Source organism: Phodopus roborovskii, unplaced genomic scaffold (genome assembly GCF_943737965.1).
Source record: "Phodopus roborovskii unplaced genomic scaffold, PHOROB, whole genome shotgun sequence".
In the NCBI taxonomy this organism is placed as follows: Eukaryota; Metazoa; Chordata; class Mammalia; order Rodentia; family Cricetidae; genus Phodopus; species Phodopus roborovskii.
The window spans coordinates 31,474,232-31,497,366 of NW_026126416.1; the positions used below are offsets into that span (position 1 = coordinate 31,474,232).

General features: G+C 42.7%; 1 protein-coding gene across 7 annotated transcripts in view; it reads left to right on the forward strand.

Moving 5' to 3' along the window:
• Positions 1-9,469: 9,469 nt before the first annotated feature.
• Frmd5 (FERM domain containing 5) overlaps positions 9,470-23,135 on the forward strand; it is a 243,892-nt gene continuing 230,226 nt past the window's right edge. For 2 of the 7 annotated variants that reach the window (XM_051183555.1, XM_051183561.1), the window contains exon 1: positions 9,473-9,747. In XM_051183555.1, the coding sequence (XP_051039512.1) occupies positions 9,646-9,747 (102 nt within the window). In that variant the 5' untranslated portion in view covers positions 9,473-9,645. Of the gene's footprint in view, positions 9,748-23,135 lie in introns of all 7 variants that reach the window. The other 5 variants (XM_051183558.1, XM_051183557.1, XM_051183559.1 and 2 more) reach the window with 5 other exon arrangements.

The window sequence follows — 23,135 nt, forward strand, 5'->3', positions numbered from 1 at the left end:
GATGCACATGGTCTGAACTTCTGCAGAAGTCCATGCTGAGGTCTAAGGCACTTGCTGATTCCTGAGGCCATGTGGATGTCCATAGTTTGTGCTGTCATCAGAAACCATGTGGAAGCCCATGATCCAAGCTCCCACTGCCTATACAGGGCAAGGATGCTACTTTTGCAATGACATTGATGACCTCAGACTCACACTTGGGAAAGAGGGTCATAGAAGGCTTTGGTGACCACCCTTACCCACACCCCACCCCTACTCCCCCAAGATTAGTGCTTAAACAGGAAACCATTGAAGAGAACTCATTAAAGATTGTGACAAGGAGCTGGTTGATGGTGGCACAACCTTTAAGCCCAGCACTTTGGAACACAGAGGCAGGCAGATCTCTGAGTTTGAGGACAGTCTGGTCTACAGAGTAAGTTCCAGGACAAGCAGGACTACACAGAGGAATCCTGTCTTGAAAAACAGAAACAAAACAAAACAAAATTCTGACAAGGATGCTGACATGTAGCTTTCCATGATGGAGGGATTCCGGCTGGGATGTAGGCGGGAAAGACTCAGTTTTCTTTAAGATTCTGGCTACTGGGAATTGGACCATGCTCCAGTGAGTATATATACATCACAAATTGGACTTGTGCTCCTCCTTCTTTTGAAGCAGAGGTCACAAGGGTGGGGGACAGACTTGGGAGGACTGGGAAATGAGTGTGATTGGTTGCATGATGTGAAATTTCCAAATAACCAGTAATAATATGCTGGAAAAAAGGCATGCACCACTACACCTGGTGAAAGATTTATTTTTACATGTATGTGTGTGTGCCTGAATAAATAACCTATGGAGTCTGTGCTCCACATTCCCTTTATCTATTCGTCCACTGATGGCCATTTCAGTAATCTCCATTTCTCAACTACTATGCATAGTGTTGCGGTGAGTACAGGAGTGCAGTTGACTTTTTAACACGTGGATTTCACTCCCTTCCTGTGTGCACAAAGTGTGAAGATTGCTAGATCATATGGTCGTTCTAGTTTTGATTTTTTGATATATAACATTCTGGTTTTGATTTTTTAGTATCTCTCCCTGTATACTGTCTGTGCTAATTTACACTTCAACCAACAGTGTTCTCTTTTTTCCACATCCCCATTTACATTTATTTTTGGTGATTTGATAAGTCATTGTTACTAGAATGAAGATTCACTGTAGTTTAATTTTTAGTTTCCTGATGATTAGTGATATTGAATGCTTTTCATAACCTGTTGATCATTTTTTATCTTTTTAGTATATTTAAATCTAGAATTATCTATCTGTCATCCATCCATCATATCTATCTATCTGATCATTTATCTGCCAGTGCTATGGATCGAACTCATGGACTTGCATATCCTGGGCAATTGCTACTCCTCCAGCTCTTTCTCCAATCCTAGTTATAGTGAGATATCCACCCCATCCATACCTGTTGCACTGACCACGCCCACTGGGATGTGGAAACAGGTCTAGGCAGGACCAGCAGGGACTAGGTCTGGGGTCCTGGACTCCAACTCTTTCTCTCTTGCTTCCTAGTCAGAGACAGAGAGCATCTGGAGGCATCCTTGGGACAGGAACCTGCGGTGGTCATCTGTTTCTGGTGTAAGTGATTTCCCCATCAGCCTATCGCTTTCCCAGATTCTTATTTATACACACTACACCTAGTCTCATTTTCAGTGGAATTATTTGTTTTTCTGTTATTAGGTTCTTAGCTATTTTGTATATTAACCCTTGTCAACTATATAGTTTACAAATATTTCCTCCTATTCTGTAGGTTGATTTCCACTCTGATTTATATTGTCTTTGCCACGCAGAAGCTTTTTATGTAGAAGCTTTTTAGTTTAATGCAATTCCACTTGCTAACATTTTCCTTTGTTTTCTGTGGTTTTGAGGTCTTTTATTTTATTTTATTTTAATTCTTGCTTATTATATGGCTTGAGGAATTTCTCTTATTTTTTCCTCCTAGTAAGTTTATTGTTTCAGGTCTTACATTTGTCTTCAATCCGTTTTGAATTGAATTTTGTAATTGGTGTACAATATTCATTTTTGAACAAACTGCTCAGTAGAGAAATCCCACCCATTTAGACATGGATAAAACATCCAGAGATGATGTAACAGTAGAAACTTGGCTGCAAGCACTAAATCCATTTGAATATAAGTAATACTGAACAACAAAAGGAAATATGTTGCTGAAAGCTACAAGAATTGTAAGCTCCAATGAAAGAGATGTATGAAAATTGGGAGATGGATTGCAGAGAGGGTGAGGTGTGTTTTTAGAGCAAGTAGTCAGTTGATGGTATAAACAAGGAAACATGCATGGCTCCATGGCTCCAATTTTCTTTATTTTCAGTGTATTTCTTTCCTTTCCTTTCCTTTCCTTTCCTTTTCTTTTCTTTCTTTCCTTCCTTCCTTCCTTTCCTCCTTTCTTTCTTCTTCTTCTTTTTTTTTTCAGAGACAGGGTTTTTCTGTATTGCCTGTTCTGGAACTAGCTCTGTAGACCAGGCTGGCCTCAAACTCAGAGATCCGCCTGCCTCTGCCTCCCGAGTGCTGGGATTAAAGGCGTGTGTCAGCACCGCCGGGCTTCATTTTCAGTGTATTTCTTTACCCAAATTCATTCTCACTTCTCTGCTGTCCTTTCATTGTATCCCTTTTATAAACTAATGAATGCCGGCTGTTCCTCTACAATAACAGGATACCTACTAGATATTATTGAAGTGATTTTGCAGGTTGTATGTGATGGCAAATTCTCTGAGAATTAGGGATGACTTGTTCATTTTTGCAGTCTTGCAGCACCTGGCAAATACAACTTGAACACAGTCAACCATTTTTATTTTTTTTAGTCAAGATCTCACTATGCAGCCCAAGACGGTCTTGAACTTCTGATTCTCCAACCTCAGCCTCCAGAGGATTGAACTCATCACTACACCTAGATCAGTAGATCTTTAAAATAAGGGAATTGTTTTCCTTTACTTTCTATTTGTTTTGTTGTTAGAATAATAGCTGAAGACTAAATAGAAATATAAGAAGAATTATTTGAGAATAAACAAAGGCTATCACACAAACCAGAGAGCTAGTGCAGATGTTTCTGGAGCCTCATTAAAAACATCCTATTGCTTTTAGAATTCATTTTCCTGAATTTTCTTCATATTCTAACTTAATTATTTACACGGCCCTGAAAATAACCATTAACAAATACAGATCTGTTACCTTTATTCCCTGTTAAAATTGCCTTTAAGTCTTTAATCCTGTCAAGTTGATTGACTGCCTCCTGAGTATTCAGAGCTGAAGGCCTTAGTGATCCAGCTTCAGTCCATGTCCTGCTGCGATGGCACTCCCCACACTATGAGGGCTACTTGTGGTTTGGGAATATGGCATACACATTTGTGGTTTTATATATTTTCCCATACTGTTTCTCAGATGTCACACTTACCAGGTGCACTGACAAACACCTCTTCCAGCTACTCAGAACCCCGGGAAGATTGCCTAAGATAAGGACTTGGAGACCAGCCTGGGCAATATAATGAGAAGCATGCAAGCAGACTAACAAATCTACCACTCCTTTCTTATCTATCTCTTGTTTTTTTGCACCCATCAAGACACCACATCCTTCAAGGTCCAACTCAAATCCTTTTTTCTGCAAGGCTTTACTCTCTCTCTTAAGTTTAAATCACTGTATGAATTTTTCCCCTCCTGGAATAGTTAGGATTTTCTACAAAAGAAGCTATGTTTCCATTCTCTGGGTATTCCAGTTAGTTGTACATGGAAAATAAACTAATATCATCTTAGAGCTGATGTAGTTGCAGGCAATCATGTGGTGACTCATTGTATATAATGTAACATTCCCTATTACATTGAGAACCTCCTGATTTATGTTTTCTTTTCTCATATTTGGACTATGTCTTATATGCTAGAACTAGAACTATGTTCCTATATAGTTATCACAGTGCCTGACATTAAATGTTCAGCAAATATACTTTAGAACAAAAAGGCACAATGATTCTTGCATCTTCATGTAAAGGAAGAAATTCTCAGTATAAGAGGGGCTTCATGGAGCCTGAAAACCATAGGGGTTGGGAAAGGCGAAAACCCTGTCTCTTAAGTGGTAGATGGTAATCTGTCCTGGCAACAGAGAATACTATTCAAGGAAAATGATATCAATTGTTTAGCGACTCATATTAACGCAATTCTCCATCTAACACAGAAAATGTGAAGCAGCCGTTATTCTGAGTCTAGATGCTTAAGATATAAAACGATCCATTTGAGTGGGTAAATCTCTGTGTGGGGCAGGAACCCTTCTCCTGTAGACATTGGTGGTGAAGACAGGAACACAAGAGCTTGCATCTTTCTTCTGGGCTGATTTAGAGCATGAAGATATATGAATGTCCTTGTTTGAGCACTTATTCTTAGGGGAGCCGAAGCTGAAATCTAAGGGGAACAAGAAATCAGAGACCGATGTGCTTGCTGGGGAAATGACTGATTATATCAAGGGACTGGGCTGGCTCTGATGAAGTCCTTCCTGGACCTACAAATAAAGACTGAATAGCTCAGTCTTTGTAGGAAGTGTTGTTAGACTGTACGTTTGTGTGAATGCATGTGTGTACACATTATGTCAGAGGACAACCTCAGGCATCATCCTCAGGAACTTCATCCACATCCTTTGAGGCAAGGCCTCTCATCAGCCTGTAGACCAGTGGCTGTTGAACCCCGGGGGTCCTTCTGTCTCTACCTTGTCAGTTCTGGGATTACAAGTGTGTGTCACTTTGAACTTGATACAGTCTTCCTGCCTCTGTCAGCTACTACAGTCAGTTAAACTGTTATTGTAGAGAGTGTTTGTCTTTTGCTGTGTGTGCTGGCACATTCTTGTAATGCTGAACGATTTCCCCAGTCTTTAAACTATTCTTTTAATTTTCTTTTGCATTTTATTACATTTTTATTGAGCAGGGCAAATGTCATAGTATGTGTGTGGATGTCAGAGGACAGTTTTGGGGAGTTGGTTTTCTCCTTTCATATGGGTTTGAACTCAGGTTTTTGGGTTTGGCGGCAGATGTCTTTACCCCCTGAGTCATCTGCTCTGCCAGGGTTTCACTCTGTAGCACAGGCTGCCCCTGAAATTTCTATGTAGCCATGGACGGCCTTGAACTTGCTGCAGTCTTGTTGTTTGCATCAGCTACCACACGCAGGCTACCATTTTGGAAGGCATCTTAAGCTCACAGTGCTGGTACATACTTATAATATAGCACTAACTAGGTAAAGTCAGGAAGACAACCATGAGTTCAAAGTTGTCCTCAACTACAAAGCAAGTTGAAAGTCAGTTTGAGCTGCATGAGGTACTGTGTCAAGAAAAATAAATTTGAGAGTGTCATTGAATCAGAGGTCAAGGTCACTCCTTGGGCATGGAGATTGCATTCCAGTTCAGTAAATCTAGGAAAACATAGGATCTGGGACAGAAAATGAGACTTTAAAAGTGGACTCTAACTTAAGAAGAGCTGTTGGACTAGAATGTCCTAAACATGGTCGGGGATTTTTGCTGGGGACAGGAACCTATCTTTAGGCACATACAACAGTCTGAGAACTTAGGGCACTTAGGTTTTAGTTCACAAAGGCTTGGAGGATAGCCATGTTATACCTTTCAAAATACTGTTAGAAGTTATAGTCCACTTTTTCTTTTGTTTTCTTCTAGGGTGGGGGCTAGCACCCAGGGTTTCACTTGTCCCAGGCAAGAACACTACTGATGAGCCACATCTCCAGCCCCAGAAATCAGAGCCTGGTCTTACCTGTGCTATAGGGAGACTCTTATGAGATGGACTGTGTTAATGACCTTCTGGTTAAGGAAAGGCCATACTGCTGGATGTGATGGCACATGCCCTTAATCCCAGCACTTGGGAGGCAGAGACAGAGGCAGAGGCAGGTGGATCTCTAAGTTCAAGGCTAACCTGGTCTATATAGTGAGTTCTAGGACAGCTAGGGCTTTGTAGAGAGACTGTCTCAAAAGCAAAAGGGCGAACAAACCACATCAACAAAAAGAAGGAAAGACAGAGAAGATGAAAAAGAAAAGGTAATCGTCATTCCTGTCAAAACCTAGGGCAATGTTGTACTGGTTGGAGAGAGAGACCAGCAGGGAATGGGTGTTGGGGGCATCTGAAGTAAAGGCATATCTGGGAGGTGGTACCTCCTCCTGGTGTCAACTTGATGCGATCTAGACTCACCTGACAAGAAGGTCTCAATGAGGAACTGACCTAGGTCTGCTTGGCTATGGGCACATCTGTGGCTCTGTAGAGATTGCTTGATTACATTGATAGAAGTGGGGAGGCCTGGACATCTATGAGAGGTACAAGGTAAATTCCTTGGCTTTGTGCCTTGAACTGTATAAAAAAGTGGAGAAGGTGAGCTGAATACCAGATTCATGCACTCATTCTCTCTCTGCTCGACTGTGGCTGTGAGTGGCTGCTTCCAAGTTCCTGATGCTTTGGCTTCCTCACCACAATGGATTGTAAGCAGGCATTAAAATTAAACCCTTTCCCCATTGCTTTTGCCAGGAAACAGGAAGTGAAACTGGGATACCTGGGGACCCCTTCACAATAGAGAAGGGAGTTAGCATACTGATATCTTGGAAGGTGGGGTTCACAACCATTGTGATTTGCAATTTTGTTTTAAATACAGCTTCCTTATACAGACATGAAAGCAGGACATTGTGGTTCTCAAAGGCACAAGAAGTCTTGTGCTTTTTTTGACACAGGGTCTTAGCATAGGTTGGCCTGGAATCCACTTTGTAGCTGAAGGGTGACTTTGAACTCTCTGATCCTTTTGCCTTTACCTCCTGCATGCTGGGATCATAGCTGGGATCATAGGGTATAATAACATACCCTATTCTATGTGGTTCTGGAATAGGAGCCAGAGTTTTGTGTAAGCCAAGCAACCCCTCTACCAACTGAACTATATCCTCAGCCCCACATGCAGACTTTTAGTGAACTAACTTTCATACTAGGCTCAATAAACTTGAGAGAAAAGTAAGCAATGTATTTGATTTTATCAGAACCCCATCTCTCCAGTTTTCCATAAACTCCTGCCTCTGATCTTTCTTTAGAGGTGCACACTCAATTCTTGCATCTTTTGTTTTCCACCCTCTGTTCTGTACCAGAGAGAAAAGGGTAGTTTGCAGATGCATCTTATGGGCAAACAAGGGTGAATCTGGGGAGTTTCCAGGCAGTCATGACTTTCTTAGACTAAGCAGAGGATGCTACATTGGCACAACAGCCACCACCTCACCCTTCTTGATTGTGTCTATGATCCTACTTTGAAGATAGCATTCAGTTCTTTACAACTTTTCTAGATTCATGATGCTTTTCTTTTTATCCTAACAGCTGCTTATTTGCATAACCTGCTAAAGACACATCCCATCATCACACTAATGGACTTCCTTTAGCTTCTTGGGCAATTTTCCTTCCTCTTTTAGATTTTATAACAAATAACAAGTTTTGCCTTCAACGAAAGTGCTTCCTGCTTGAAAATTTCCATTCTCTCCAGGTTGTAAAACAAGGCTAGAATTAATAGACTATCCTTTTAATACAGTAGTGATTATACTTGTCCACAAGCCCTTTCTGAAGGTCCTTATTTCATCATGGATCTTCCTTGGAGTTGTAGATATACTAGAATACTGTCAGTTTATCATTTACAGAATGCCGACATCTGTATTCCAGGCCCCAAGCTACTTTCCAGGTAATGAAGTAGACAGCATTTGGCTTTAGTCTTGTAACCATGTCAGCATTGCATTGAAAAGAGGAAACTCTTCTCATGGCTGTTAAATACAGCTAGGGAGCAGTCCACATTACTAAGGTGATGGGGGTGGGTGGCTGGTAATGGAATCTGAAGATGCTAATGAAGTGTGCTATAAAGGTCAAGGGCCAGCTAGGTGCCACATGGCCCCTAATCCAAACATGGAGAACTTGAAGGGGAATCTATTTTGGGGACATCTGAGCTACATAGTGAAACCTGTCTCAAAATCACAAAGATTGGGGATGTAGCTCAATATTAGAGCTACCCCCAAGCCGTTAACTGGTAAATGCAAGGTCCTGGATTTGATCCCCAAGTCCAGGCAAACAAGTAGACAAATTAAAATTAAAATAGATCATAATTTTTTCTAGTCTGCCATAGAGAGGTTTGTTGTGTTTCGAAGATATAATAAGAATGTACAGCTAATAGGAAATTATTAATAAGTCATTATTTTAAATGAATGTATTTCTCACAGCACTAACGTTTTGCTTTGACATTGTTTTAGAACTGGATCTTGTCACATGCTAGGCCAGGCTCTACCATTGAATTGCACCTCTGTTCCAACTTGATTCCTTTATAACATTTCCTTCCATTAAAATCTTTGAGGGTAGAGCCAGTGAGATGGTTCAGCGGGTAAAGGTGCTGTGCCCAGCAAGTCTGGCGATGCGAGTTTATCACTGGAAACAGAAGGAGAGAACTGGTACCACAAAGTAGTTCTCTGACCTCCACACTAGTGCGTGGTCCCTGAGAGTTCATATTCCACGCACGTGCACACGCTAATATTGATAATATAATCTTCAAGGCTGTATTATTATGTGTCTTAGTGAAGTCCTGGAAAGGAACTTTAAGTCTGTAGGTGTGGAGAACACAAAGGAAAGGAGGCTTTTCCCCCTTTCTTTTGTGTGCTGCACAGCTCCTGACCTATTGTGTTTTGTTGAGGAAGACTGAAGATGTAACAGTTCTTTCTAAAAGTGCAAGGAAAGGTCCATCACTTCCTGTTCCTTACCGAGCTCTAGAGCACACCTCAGGTTCCTTTTGTCTTATGAAAATAAAAGGAGGGTTAGAGCTCAGTGTTTTCTAGGCGCTAAACCCCGGGCGCTTACAAGCTTCTGCGGTCGCAGTGGTATAAGCAGCTTTTGTAAAACAGATGTTCATCAAAATAAGGGTGCACGAGAACAGAGGCCAACGGGGCAGACTTAGGGCAGCGCACAGGTGGGGGCAGCCGCCCGGTCTGGAATTGTGGGCGCCTGTTTTCTGCAGGTGCCGCCTCCTCGCCTTGGTTTCTAGTGGGCAGGAACCGCGCGTTGCAGAATGCGGGACTTGACTCCTGGAACAGCTCAAATGTTATTCCAGGTAGCAGACACCGATCTTGTCAAGTGTCTACACATGGCTCAGCGGAGGACAAACAGCATTGATACCAAACACCGCCCGCGATGGGAGTAAGCCAGGGCTTGGGACGCTAGAGGGCTGGTCCGACTGGGTTCGGTACTGCTGTTTTGCAATGATTGCTTCCTTAGCCCGCTCATCATCCCTATTCCCTATTGTGATTGGATGTTCCTCATGCCAATCGGTTCCGCCGCGCTGACCTCCATTGGCCCCCTACCTAGGCCCCGCCCCATGAGCTGGGCACAGGCAGTGGGGCGCCCGGGAGAGAACCCAGCTTGCTTGGGGCTGCGGGGGGAGGCGGTGGTGGCTCTGGAGAAGGGAGAGGAGTGGGGCGGGAGGAGGCAGCGACGGCGATCCGGCCAGGGTGATGGTACAGGTGCCAGGGCCCGGCGCGGAGCTGCCGCGCTGAAGGGCGACGGGTCCGGAGTCCGCAGCGCCGCCGCGTCGCTCCCGGGGACGGGCGAGCGGGCGGGAAGATGCTGAGCAGGTTGATGAGCGGCAGCAGCAGGAGTCTGGAGCGCGAGTACAGCTGCACCGTGCGGCTGCTGGACGACAGCGAGTACACCTGCACCATCCAGGTTAGCGCCGCGCCGCCCGCCTGCTGGCCGGTTCGCGGGATCCCGCTCCCCAGACTCGGCCAAGTTGGCGGGGGGCCGCCGCCCGGGGTCGCCCCAGCCCTAGCCCCGGCGCAGCGCTTTGTCCGCCCCGCAGCCGCACCGCCCAGTGCGCGGCATCCCTGCCCGAGCTCAGCCGGGGGCTGGTACCACGCGCTGCGCGCCCCTGCGGGGTGAGTCGCGTCCCGCAGCCGCAACTCCTCTGCTCTGCGCCTTCCCGGGCGGAGGACCCCAGGTTTTGGCTCCTCCAGCCGGCGGAAAGGCAAGCACCTTGGTCGGGCGTCTGGAGCTAGGCGTGCAGGGCGGGAGACGCCTGCCCGGATCGCCCCGTCGGGACGCGGGCTGAGGTTCTCCGGGCCCCGTCAGGCCCGCCAGCTAGCCTTTATCTCCCTGGTTGGAAGGATAAAGGTTTATGTCATAATTTCTCTCGAGCGTTTGTGAGTCAGACGGAACGCGCAGCCCATGCAGAGTGGCCTATTGAAGGCGCCCAGACCTCTGTGCTTTGAGGGTTTAGCTCCTTTTTCTCGCCTTTTGATCCCCAAATCTCAACGTGTTGGTTATTTCTGGGGGTGGGGGGCGTGAGGCAAAGATTTAGCAACAAGTCCCAGCAATTTGGAGGTTGTCAGTGGCTGGAAAGAATCGGAGACTTACGGAAAATCCAACAATGCAACAATGCCGCACAGCATTTCTTTCAGAACCTGGCGTTTTGAAAGGTTTTTTTTTTTTTTTTTTTTTTTTACAAACCCTGTCTTGTGTCCCTTCACTACTGCTGTGTGGCGCGTCAGGAGTCATATAGTGTTTTCGTCAGGGATGCAGTCTCTCTCTCCTTTATAAAGTCAGAGATGGAAAGCACCGGCAATGCTCTTGTGCCTAATTCTTCTACCAGAGGAACAACCCTGCGCTCACTGCCAGAAACTGTTCTTTGTGGAGAAGCAAATTGAGTTGGACCCAGGAGGGTCTCACCTGATCCCTTTCATTTCTCATGAGAACCTGGAGGAGACTTCTAGACTCAGATGTGACAAAAACTGCCTGTCTAGACCCTACCCCCAGGATGCCCCATCCATCCATCCATCCATCCATCCATCCATCCATCCATCCATCCATCCATCCATCCATCCTTTATCCATCTATCTTGCTGACAGTGCTCAATAGCATAAAACAGAGACATGAAGAAGACGCTTCACTGTCTAAGAGAGCTGCTTAATGCTGACTGTGCTCAGTTCAGCTTGCTCTCCCCCACCCCACCCCCCAGGACTTCCCCTCCTCACCCCTGAGCTCAAATGCTGACTACTGCCAAAGATCCAGGAGAATAGAGAGAGCACAGACTATCTTTTGAAGCTACTTAATACAGATTAAACGCCCATAAAGGTGCTAGCCATTAAGTGAAAGGGTTTTTGTAATTGACTATGATGGAGGGAGGGTATGCATTATTTCCCAACTCTATGGCATGCTACTTTTTGTTTCTATGGTGTCATTGTTTCTATGTACAGTTTTCTTCCTGTTTTATTTCAACGGAGGAGGAGAAAACATGGAATTGGCACCTTTGCAGTTTGAGTACATTGTCAAGAGCTTTGAAAGTCTTTATCCTTTTGTTTAAAAATTTAACAAATGTATACAATAGCCTGCCAAGGGCATTGTGAGGTTTAGACTTCATAAATCTTAAGAATACTTTTGTGGTATATAGTGACATAAATTTCTCCACTAGGTCATTAACTTTTGCCAGGGTGTAGAGTACAAAGGAAGCATCATTGCTCTAAACATGTTTATAACCTTCTGGTTTTAGGCATCAGGAAAGGCAACTTCTGGTTCTCCCTTGTCCTCAGAACCGTAGTTGTGGATGGTCCTTATTGTCATAGAGAAAACATATTTTAAAGTTAAATTGGACTTATTGGAGTAATGTTTACTATATTCTGTTTGTGTTTACTTTTTGTTGGTCTTATTTTATAATTTAATGTTGTAAAAATTAGTCCTGGCCCCCATATACAGTCTAGATGTGTTAACCATTGTACATGGTGATTTCTGGTGTTGACTCTAAAACAGAGGAATTATAGCATATTTGTCATTTTTACACCACTATTTAGATAATGTTTTGCTTTTGTTTTTATCCAAATGAGAAAAGGTTTAAAAAAAGCAATTACCTACAGGTTCCTAATTTTTTATTTATAGTTTTAAAACAAAGCATTTGGAGATTGAACTTTTCTTAGCAACTTTCCTGTTTTACAGTCCTAGTGTGTGTGTGTGTGTGTGTGTGTGTGTCCACATGTGCTTACTTGTTAAACATTTGGTACAGTTTTAATATGGAAAGGAGAGGTGGGTTCCTTACTTAGCTAAGCATTATTTCCAATACTTTAAGAATGGCAATATTATATATTTTAAATCTTTTGGTGATGATTTGAACTCCTTTTTTCTTGAGGTGTTATATTTTAATTTTGATACGGTATCTATTTTAGAACTATTTTTATGGCTTTTCAAATAGCTATAGACCATGTAGGGCAATACAGAACCAGAAATATAGCAGTGGGTTGGTGTCATGAAAGCCGTGTTTGATAAATTCCAATTGTAAGGCAGCTCAGTCAAGGTGTTGGTTTATCGGCATTTCATAATGCAGTTCTGGTGAGCTGGCCTTCGGGGTGTGATTATTAAGGTAACCAGAATATATTCTATCTTTGCAAAGAAGGTTCTCCCAGTCACATTCTTTTATCCTTTCTGATATGGAAATGCATCTGAGGACCAGGAGAAATGGAAGTATACATAGGAGAATTGTAGTGTAATTGCTCCCCTGTGAAGACTGTTGTTAACAGCCAGTTTTGAAGGTCATTGCCTCATACAGCCAGATCTGATCCATAGTTTTGACTCTTCTGGTTTTTTTTTTCTATGCAAATCTTTATTCATTTACTACATTTACTACCTGGCTTTTTATTTGGGAGAAAATAGAAAAAAAATGAAAAATGAAAAGACTAACTAGTATCTTTGAAGTCAACCTGGATTTAAATGTCTAGACATGTTTTGTCCTAAGGAATACACTTTTAATAGTTAATATATTATATTTCAGACATTTTAGTAGCAATATCTATTTGACAAATAAGTATTTTTGAAAGAGGTATGATGATATTTTGGGGGTGATAATTGAAAGATAAAACCACCTCAGAAATGAGTTAGGTTTTATTTGGGACACGTTAAAATCACAAATTAAGCAGCCAGGCTAAGCAGATTTTTCAGTTAGTGGTATAAATAGGCTGTGTGTGCAGAGGCATCTCTATAGAAGGGCCAATATTTGGATTTAATTGTGGCTCGACTACCTAGTCATTTTGAGACCTAGATTGAGTGAGGGAGGGAAGGAGCAAATGAGTGAAGCCCTGGCTTGCCAGGGATCTCTGCATACATTATACCTCATTTCCCTCACAATGGCATTATGGATTGATTATATATCCATTGTACTAAATGAGGAAAATGGGACGGTGGATTGGTGGGTGGGCCCTGTGCTGAATGGCTGATTACATGCTAGGCATTCTGTTAGACACTTTGTTTGTGCCTTACAGGAAGGAGGTGGGCATTATTGTTTCTGTTTTATAGATGAAAAGACAGGTCCCAGAGGTCAAAGGAATTTACTTACTGTTAGTAGGTGACCAACCTTACTGCATTTAAAACAGTGTCTTTCTAATTCTTAATCTTAGTTACTCTCTATTCTGACTTTCTAAATTGCTTCCTATTTTCCTACCTTAATTTTCTCATCTATATAGTGGAAATATTAATGCTTATTTCATAACAAAAAGAAAATTATTTGGGAATATTACAAATAAATGAGGATCATTTAAACACAAAGTAGAATTGGGAAATCCCTTTTTTTTATTTTTTAAGGGAAAATAAGTCAGATTAAATCATAAGTTGCCTTAAAATGATTTCTAGTTAGTTTCAATGAAGTTGTGAAATTGTACCCTGGAATAGTGTAGCTTCTTATTAGAGCCTTTCTTTAAAATTTAGGGACATGGGCTGATGAGATGGTTCAGCAGGTAAAGGCGCCTCCTGCCAAGGCTGATGACCTGAGTTTGATCCTAGGAGTCTCCAGAAGGGAGAAAGCCAACTCCTACACATTGTTTTTTGGTTAACTCTCCCCTCCCCCAATTAATAAAATAAAGTGCACGAGTTCCCATTTCTCTTCCTGTCTTACCCAGGCCTTTGGCTTTAGGAGGATAAGCACTCTTGGACTATGGATTGCCTTTTCTAAGAATTTCTGCTTCCTATTTTGTAAGTGGAACCCTTGGGTTCATTAATGCAGAAGAAATGTTGGTAGAAAATTAGGATAATTTTATTCACAGAGAAAAATACAAAGCTGTTGTATTTTCATGAATATTGATTTTTTTATAAAAAAATTACTTAACAGGTAATTATGCTGTCTCAGGATCTCTGTTACAATAGCAAGTCAGTTAGTCTTTAGCTCTTGAAATTAAGATAACTATAAAATTAGCCTCCTAGAATCCTAAAAGCACTTGTATTGCTTCTAAACTTCAGTATTAAATATTGTATAAAACTAATTAGATATTGTATAAAATATATCTTCTTGGCACAAAAGATAAATCCTGGATCCTTGACTGTCTCCTCATTCTTTCTGTTTATGGGGTGTTAGTGGCACCCGGGGATCCAGAAACATTCCCCACGACAGGTTGTACTTATGGGTATTTGTATGAATTTGCATTCTGTTAGACGCTTGGCATGAATGTGCTAGATGAGGCAATTCAGCCAACCATGTAATAAAAGAACATGAAATTTTGAGTTACCTTTATAGCCCAGAGACTCATTTATCATAGCTGTGCTGTCATCAGCATCACACTTTAAAAACAGACTTGTGTTTGTGTGTTTGAGGTAGAGTTTTCCTGTTGTATGGCTCTGGCTGTCCTGGAACTCACTATACAGACCAAACTGGCATTGACTTCCCAGAGATCCACCTGCCTCTACCTCCCAAGTGCTGGAATTATAGGCAGGCAGCCACCGCACCAGGCAAACAGACATTTTTGTTTGTTACAGATTTGCAGTGGGTAATGCACAGGTTTGACATTTGTAATGTAGTACCAGAAGCAAGGCATACATTTTTGCAAGAACTTTTCTGATAATATAAGAATTGGTCTACTAAAATGATGAAAAGAGGGTTTGTGTGTGTGTGTGTGTGTGTGTGTAGAATTATGCTCTGAAACCTATAAAGGATAGCATAAGAGCAAGCTGTAAGTCATGAACCTTAAAAATTACAGCACCTAGCTTTAGGCCTGTACAGTTCTAGATTTTTTTTAAAAAGCCTAAACCATTTGTTTTGAATTGTGCTGTATGATTGCGGTGGGGATACCCCCCCCCAAATTTCATGAATCTGAAAACAATAAGCATCTCCTAACTCTATAACTCATTTTAACCCATCTCTCCCAAGCTAGTTTTCTGAGGTCAAGGGTGTAAATGTGGTATTTATGGGTTCTCTGATACCGCTGCTCTTGTCCGTTGTTGAGTTCATGGAGCCTAGTCAGTAAGTACTTTGGGTTTTCTCTTGTCCTTCGGTGTCCCTGCTCCCAACCCCCACAGGTATAAAGAAAGAACCATAGCAAGCATAGCAAGCATCAGTGAAGGGCTTCATGGGACCTTAGTGGCCTGCCAGCTTTATTTAGCGTTCCCAGTGCAGCACCCCTCATAGCCGCATAAAGCTCTTTGACGCCTATCCCCAAAGTCATTACTACACAGAGTAGGATGTAGCCCTCCGAGTGAACCAGACTGCCCAGCTGTCTCCATGAGGGCCGTTTCAAGGTGAATTCATCTTTGATAGACAGCCTCATCTATGGCATGCTGTCTGGACTAGCAGTCTCTGGTTCATGGAGCAGCTCCCTGGGGGTCACTCTTCCCTTAGGTGTGCCTTGCCAGGGCTCCTGCAACACAGGTGAATTTGGAGAGGATTGACAGCATTTTGCAGCTTTCTCATTTGTGTGGTCTCAGAGAGCGATAGCGGTGATCATCTGTGGCCTGGTACCAGGTCGTTGTCCCTCCTGTTTTCTGACTTTGATCCTGTAAGCTCAGGCTTCATGTGTTTGTTTATTTTGATTTTTATGTAGCTGAGCAATCTGAGGAGTACTAAGCCATTTTTATTTCCATGTTGCTGGGTGAGTGTTTTCCCCCAAGGTCAAAATACGGAGTCATGTGTCCATTCTAGCTTTGAAACAGGTCTTCTATTCCTTTAATACTCTGGGCATTGGTGACCAATACTACTACCTTAAATACAGGGAGAGTCAAAGATGGACTATGGAGAGCTATCTAAGAGTACTTCCACAACTCCATGCTCCCCCTCCCACCTCCCCTGCATGTGTGTGTTTAGATTGAATTTAGATTCCTTCATTGTTGACCACTTTATTTTTTGACAGAGTGTCACTCTCTAAACCCAGAGCTCACCCGTTTAGCTAGGCTGATCGGACAATGAGCTCTAGGAATCCTGTCTCTGCTTCCCCAGGTTCGGGCTGCCGTGCCTGGCTTTTTATGTGAGTGCTAGGGATCCAAACTCAGGTCCTCATCTGTGCATAGCAAGCCCTTTGCTGACTCGGCCGTCTCACCAAGTCTCTCCAACTCCAGTTTTTCTGAGACTGATCCCTGGATGTAAATCGTGGACTTCTTCTGGGGCTGCTATATATGGTTGACCCTCATCGATGTCAGTATTCTGACTGCTGTAGACCAGTGTATTTGCCTTTTACCAGCTGAAATTGTTTTTTCATTATTTCTATGGAGGGCGTTTATGATCTTTCCAACTTATTGTGTTCTAGGCTGGAAAGACAGGAACTCGATGAAGACTCTTAGGTTGAAAATCTCTGGGCTTTTGCCTGTGGGTGCAAGACAAAACACAGACATGTGAATCAAGTTCTCTAAGGAGCCCCTTCCGTGCCATGCTCATACAGGCAAAATAATTGGGCCACATGCTTGGCATCCATTGAGTATTTGTACAATAGTTCTTTTCACTCGTCTACAGAAAACACCCCTTTGACAGTGATTGTAACTGTCAACCCACCCCCCCACTACTTGCATGACCATGACCTCATCTGCTGATTTGTATTGAGGAGTGCTCTGGACCGCTCTAGAAGGGCTTTAAGACTCACCCTGAGTATCAGTGATCATTTCAAAGCCCCAGAAAACTATTGCCTACTAAGGGAACCCATTCAAGAGCAGAACAAATTTAGCTGCTCATGCATCATTCAGAGCATCTTCTATTTTATAACCCACAGCTCCCACTCCTTTTGTAGAAACTGTGAGTCCTGTCAAAAGCACGGAAGATGGAGTAAAGTAAGGAATGGATAAACGAGTGGTTTTCAAAGTATGGTTGCTGGACCACAGAATTACCATGTACCCAATTGGGTACTCGGTAGAAATGTAAATTCTTGGCTGTGCCTCAGCCGTAGTGAATCCGAAACTGTAGATTAAGCTCCAAAATCTTATATATGTATGTAGGCATGCATGCTCATATGTGTTGAGGGTGTGCATACATGTGTGTGTTCATGCATGTGGAGGCCAGGGGAACAGCCTCTGATGTTCTTCAGACACCATCTACTTTTTTTTTGAAGCACAGTCTCTCACTTGTTTAAAGGTCACCAAGTAGTAGGCCAAGCCAGGGATCTGCTTGTCTCTTCTTTCTCACTGCTGAGATGACAAGTGCCAGGCATTTCTCTTGTCAGAAGGTTCTATGGATCAAGCTCTGGTCTTTACGCTTGAAAGGCAGGCACTTGGCCAACTGAGCCATCTTTCTACCTCTAAAACCCTTTAGAACAAGATTTCCAGGTTGATCTTATGCTGCCTCGGTTTGAGAGGCCCTGCCTGATTACAGAGGTCTTGCAGGCAAGATTAGGAAGTTTTGTTTATTGGATATAGAAAGTAAGAGAGGAGAAGCAAACATTGAATCTCATGTTTCTAATTTTTATGTTTGGAATTGTCTTACTCTCATCATCATCATCATCATTATTATTATTATTATTATTTGCACATATGCAGACATATCTTCAGGTTGGTGGGATTCTAAAGATTTTGTTCATTGAATCATTTTGATGTTGCATTTATCAGTTTCATGTTCTTCATCTCACTTAAAAAATGATTTGATCATTATTTATTTTACATGGATGTTTTACCTATGTGCATGTGCACTATATGCATGCAGTGCCCATGGAGGCCAGAAGAGGGCATCAGATCCCTGGAACTGGAGTTATAGACTGGAGCCATCAAATGGATGCTGGAAATCAAACCCAGGTCCTTTGGAAGAGCAGCCAGTGCTCTTACCACACTGAGCCATCTCTCCAGCCCTTGGTCATTGCATATGTATGTATTGTTTTTCAAACACATGTTTTCCATAACTTAGGGCATAGGGAGAAAGAAATACCTTTGTAATTTAAGAATTTACAATTTATAAGCTATAAACATTGTGGACTGGGGACTAAGGCAGCTGATATACTTTGACAGTGCAAGTGGTAGAGGGGGCTGGGAGAGGGGGAGGGACTCCTAGTTAATAAATAGTTCCCAGTGGAGGTGAAATTTGATCTAGGTTATGAAAGATTGCCAAAGCAGAAAATGGAACTTGGCAATGGATAGAGGGCATTCCAGGCTGAGTTAAGAAGCTGATTTGGATAGAAAAGCTGAAGCTGTAAAGCCTTTAGTTTTTCTTTTAGTGTGTTTATCTCACTCTCTCTGGTATAGTTGGGCCAAACAACAAAAATATACTTGCTGAGAGAGAATTACTGTCAGCAAAATTTCAATCATATTTGACAGGCTGAGAGGAATCAGTCCAAACTAAAACTAAATGTATAAAGCTGGTGGTAAATGATGTCTAATTCTAAGACTGTATAACACAAATTAAGATTCGTCACAAAATGATGGTAGTGTGTTTCAATCTTAATCCGGTAGCTGTAGCAACTACCAATGAATTTTATTTCCAAGAATCCTCTTCCCTTGGGCACCAGTGTAATGATCAAATTCCAACTTTTAGCTGATGTTTAAAAAAAACTCCTGATGGATGCAGCTCCATCTCAGCTGTGCAGTAGCAGTTAAGAAATATGACGCATGAAGCCCTGAAAAGCCACATTTGAGCATCTCTGTCCCTAAACCTGTGCCCACCAAAAATAGCTTCTGTAGATCACCAGGACATGCTTGCCTGGGTTCCCCAGGGAGCCCCTCCCTGCCAACTCTGAATCGCCAGCCCCACCCAGGGTGCACTTTTGGCAATGAACACTGTGCCAGCCCACAGTTTTGGAGAAGGGAACCTCCAAGAAAGTAATGCCTGGCATTTGGGCAATCAGTGTTCGGCAGATTGCCAATGCTAATAGGTTATTTTGCTCTGGACAAAGAAGGGATCTCCTAAAGCCCAATGGAGGGTGGTGGTGGTGGTGGCTGACAGTAGGAACACTCCTTTGTTGGAAAGATTAAGGGAGTTTGCTGAGAAAAGTGGTGTTATGGGAGCCACAAGAAATTTAGCAAAGTTCCTTAGGCCCAAGACTTGGAAAAAAAAAAATCCGATAGTGGTATATCAAAACAGCATGCCCCAGGGCACAAGCAAATGTCTGGCTACTTTTATTGAACTTGTAGTGGGAGTAAGTCAAAACACTCAGAAACCCACACAGTAGGCACTCCCCTTCATCTGATCTAACTTACAAGCTTCTAATCTGGGTTCCTGCCTCATCGTGAGGATACCTCTGTAGAGGAGCTGCCTTCAGCATTCCCTGAGGGTTTCCAATGCTCTAGGCAGGTGCCATTTAGACTCATATTTTGTTACACATGAGCCAGGCAGGTAAGAACATTGATCAGAATACTAGAGAGCAGAATTGATCAATTCACTGGAGGATGTTGTGTACTTCCAGGAATAATTTAGCAGGTGGAAGCACCCATCCAGCCTGCTTTCTTTCAGATTTCTGTCTCTAGAGATATCCAAACCACTAAAGTTAATATGGATTGGAGTTCTGTAGGTCAGAGGGACTCGAGGGATTGGCAAAGACGCCTAGAGTTTTATGGAACAGTGAGGCTGCCGTTTCATGGTACAAACTCTATGCAACAGGATAGCCCACCAGTTCTTTGGATGCTGCTTAGAAGTTACTCTATGAAAGGAGCTTGGTTGCTCAGCTTCAGAGTCTAGCATATGTAAACTATGTTGGAAAAAACAGTTTACTTGGTGTAACTGCAGAACTACGGCAGTGCCAGGTTTTATAAGCAGTGGAGATGCCCTGGAAAACGAACACTATCTTTGCTTGTTTTTATGTGTACAAGTGTTTTGTCTGGATCTATGTATGTACACTGCATGTGTGCCTGGTGCCTGTGGAGGCCAGAAGAGAGCACCGGATCCCATGGAACTGGAGTTGCTGATGGTTGTGAGCCACTGTGCAGGTGCTGGGAACCGAACCCACATCCTCTGCAAGATAACTGCTGAACCATCTTTCCAGCCCCTGCTTACTTTTTAATGCATATGGAGTGATTTAGACAAGCCTGTTTAAATGAATAGCCATATTACAGAACTCACATCTGAGGACTGTTTTCTAATAATTCCTATGGTAAAGAAGGCATTACTCATATCCTAATTTTAATATTGGCTACACTTGACAGTCTGATTATTTTTAAGAGACAGATATAATGATATACTGTCTTGCTTCAAATTAGATCTCCCAGCATGTCATAAAATATTATGGGCTATTTTTATTAATAGTATATCTTACATTGGACACCTTTCTGGTTGAAAGAACATGGCAAAAGAAGTAGGAAAGCTATCTTCCCTTCCTCAAGTTCTCATCCCCATCCCCTTGACTTGAGGTCTAGCCAAGGATTTTGTGCAGGCTCGGTCAGCAATTCCCCTCTACGTTGTACTTGCAGATACCGCAGTCTTATTTTGTACGCTCTTTCCTGGTGTGATGGTGTTTCTGCGCATCCCTTATCATTCTCTTTGCCCTACACTAACTTGTACTTTGAGTCACTCATTTAATATAACCTCTCTCATTTATTTGGTTCTGGAGAGCAAACCTAAGGCCTTGTTTATGCTAGATTCATGCACAGCAGACTATGCAACACCCACATCACCATCTCTAATTTCAGAAATGGCTTAGGTCAGCCTTTGCCTATGTCAAGGTTCTATGTGTGTGGGTGTGCCTTCTTTTGCTGGAGGTGGGAGGAATTGACAAGCCTGACAAGATGGTTCAGTGAGTAAAGGTGTTTGCCTCCAAACCTGGTGGCCTCAGTTTTATTCCTGGAACCAACATGATAGGAAAGAACCAACTCCCCAAAGAAGTCCTTTAACATCCACATAAGTGCCGCGTCATCTCCTCCCCCAACTCCCCAATGTAGGTTAATATACAAAAACTCCGAACATGATATATGGTGGTATGTGCTCTTAAAGTTCATTGTTAAACATAAAAGCCTTGCATATTTTAGTTAACTGGAACTTAAGAGAGTAAGAATAGAAATCTGTCTCGAATAAATTGACACAATCTAAAAACTTTGGAAACGTTTGGCTTTGGCTGGATTAGGTGTTAAGTGGAGAATTTTCTATTTACTCTTTTTTTTCCCTTTCCCAACATTACCCTGTGTCTGCTGTTGAATCTGAACTCAGGTCTTCGTGAGTTGGCAGCTGTTCTCATGGCTTTCTGCTGCAATAAGCAGGGAGTGCAATAGTTTATAGTGAAATTTGAGATCTGTAAGTGATTTTGAGACCCTGGGCAGGCAACCTGACCTCCAAGAATGCAGCGTGATTCTTCATCTGCAAAAGAGAATGCTCCAGTTGAAGGTCCTGTTAGTCCCTTTTAGTGCTAGCACATTCTGTCATTCACAAGAGATTTGTGCAAAGCCCAGGGTCTCTCTCTCTCTCTGCATGTATGTCTGTATTAGGATGTTGGATCTCCTGGAACTGCAGTTGCAGACAGTTGTGAGCTACCATGTGGTTGCTAGGAATTGAACTTGGGTCCTCTGGAAGAGCAGCCAGTGCTCTTAACCACTGAGCCATCTCTCTAGACTCAGGAGATTGTTTTCTAACTTTGAGATTTGAAATCTCAAAGGAGAGTCTTCTGACTTGGCCCTCACAGTATTAACTATGTCATAGGGAATATTTCCCTCCCTGTCAGGTTTTTACTCTAGTCAGGCTATCCTGGGATTCACTAGGTAGCCCATGCATGGCCTGAACTCATGGTGATTCTCCTGCCATAGGCTTAGTTCTGGAATTGCAGACATGAGCATCCCATCTGGCTATCATCAGCAATAGTACAGTCTCCTTACTCCTATGATTTCTTGGTTTGTTTTTCAGTACTGGGGATTGAACCTAGGGCACTCTGCATGTCAGGCCACTGCTCTACCACTGAGCTACTGACTTGTTCCTCATGTTAGTGATATGTATGGGGACATTCTGCATATGCTGTAGAACTCAGTGAGGATGACTTCCGGACTGCTTTAAAGGTGGTCATTCTTTTGCTTTCAAGCTTCCAAATTGTTTTGTTTTACCTTGATAGTGTAAATAAAATGTCACATTTTAGCTCTGTATGGACCACTCCTTGGGAGGCTGAGGCAGGAGGCTACTTGAGCCCAGGCTATCCTGGGCAACACAATATAACCTTGTCTGGAAAAAAAAAATGTCAGGTTGGTTCTTTTTTCTTTTCTTTTTCCTCTTTTCCTTCCTTCCTTCCTTCCTTCCTTCCTTCCTTCCTTCCTTCCTTTCGGTGGAGGGAGATGCACATTTACTTAAGAATAAAATTTGTGCCCAATGGGGGATGTCCTTCTGTATGCTATGAATATATATTTCTCTTATTGGTTTAATAAAACGCTGACTGGCAAGTAGCCAGGCAGGAAGTATAGATGGGGCTACCAGACTGGGAGAATGCTGGGAAGAGGAGGACAGAGAGAGAGTCACAAGGGAGATGACATCTAGCTACTAGGAAGATAGGACTCCGGGCATTCTCTGGCAAGCCAAGACCACATAGAAATACTTAGATTAATAGAAATGGGTTAATAATTAAGAGAGAGCTAGCCAGTAAGTAGTCTGAGCCGTCGGCCAAACAGTTTATAATTATCATAAGCCTCTGTGTGTTTATTTGGGACTAAATTGCTTCGGGACTGGGCTGAACAGAAACTCTGTCTACAGTGCCCTTTCCAGGTATATACTTGTCAGAATTCTGACAAATGAACACATGTAGCAATTGTGTGGTTTCCTGGGCTCCCATGAGGTGATCATGTGGTTTCCTGGGCTCCCGTGAGGTGATCGTGTGGTTTCCTGGACTCTCGTGAGGTCTGTCTTTTCCTCCTTCTCCAGCATCTGGCAACTGTGAATCAGATATATCTCCTTAGAGTTTTGCCTTTTCAATAGTGTCATAATTGTGCTTATGCAGTATGAG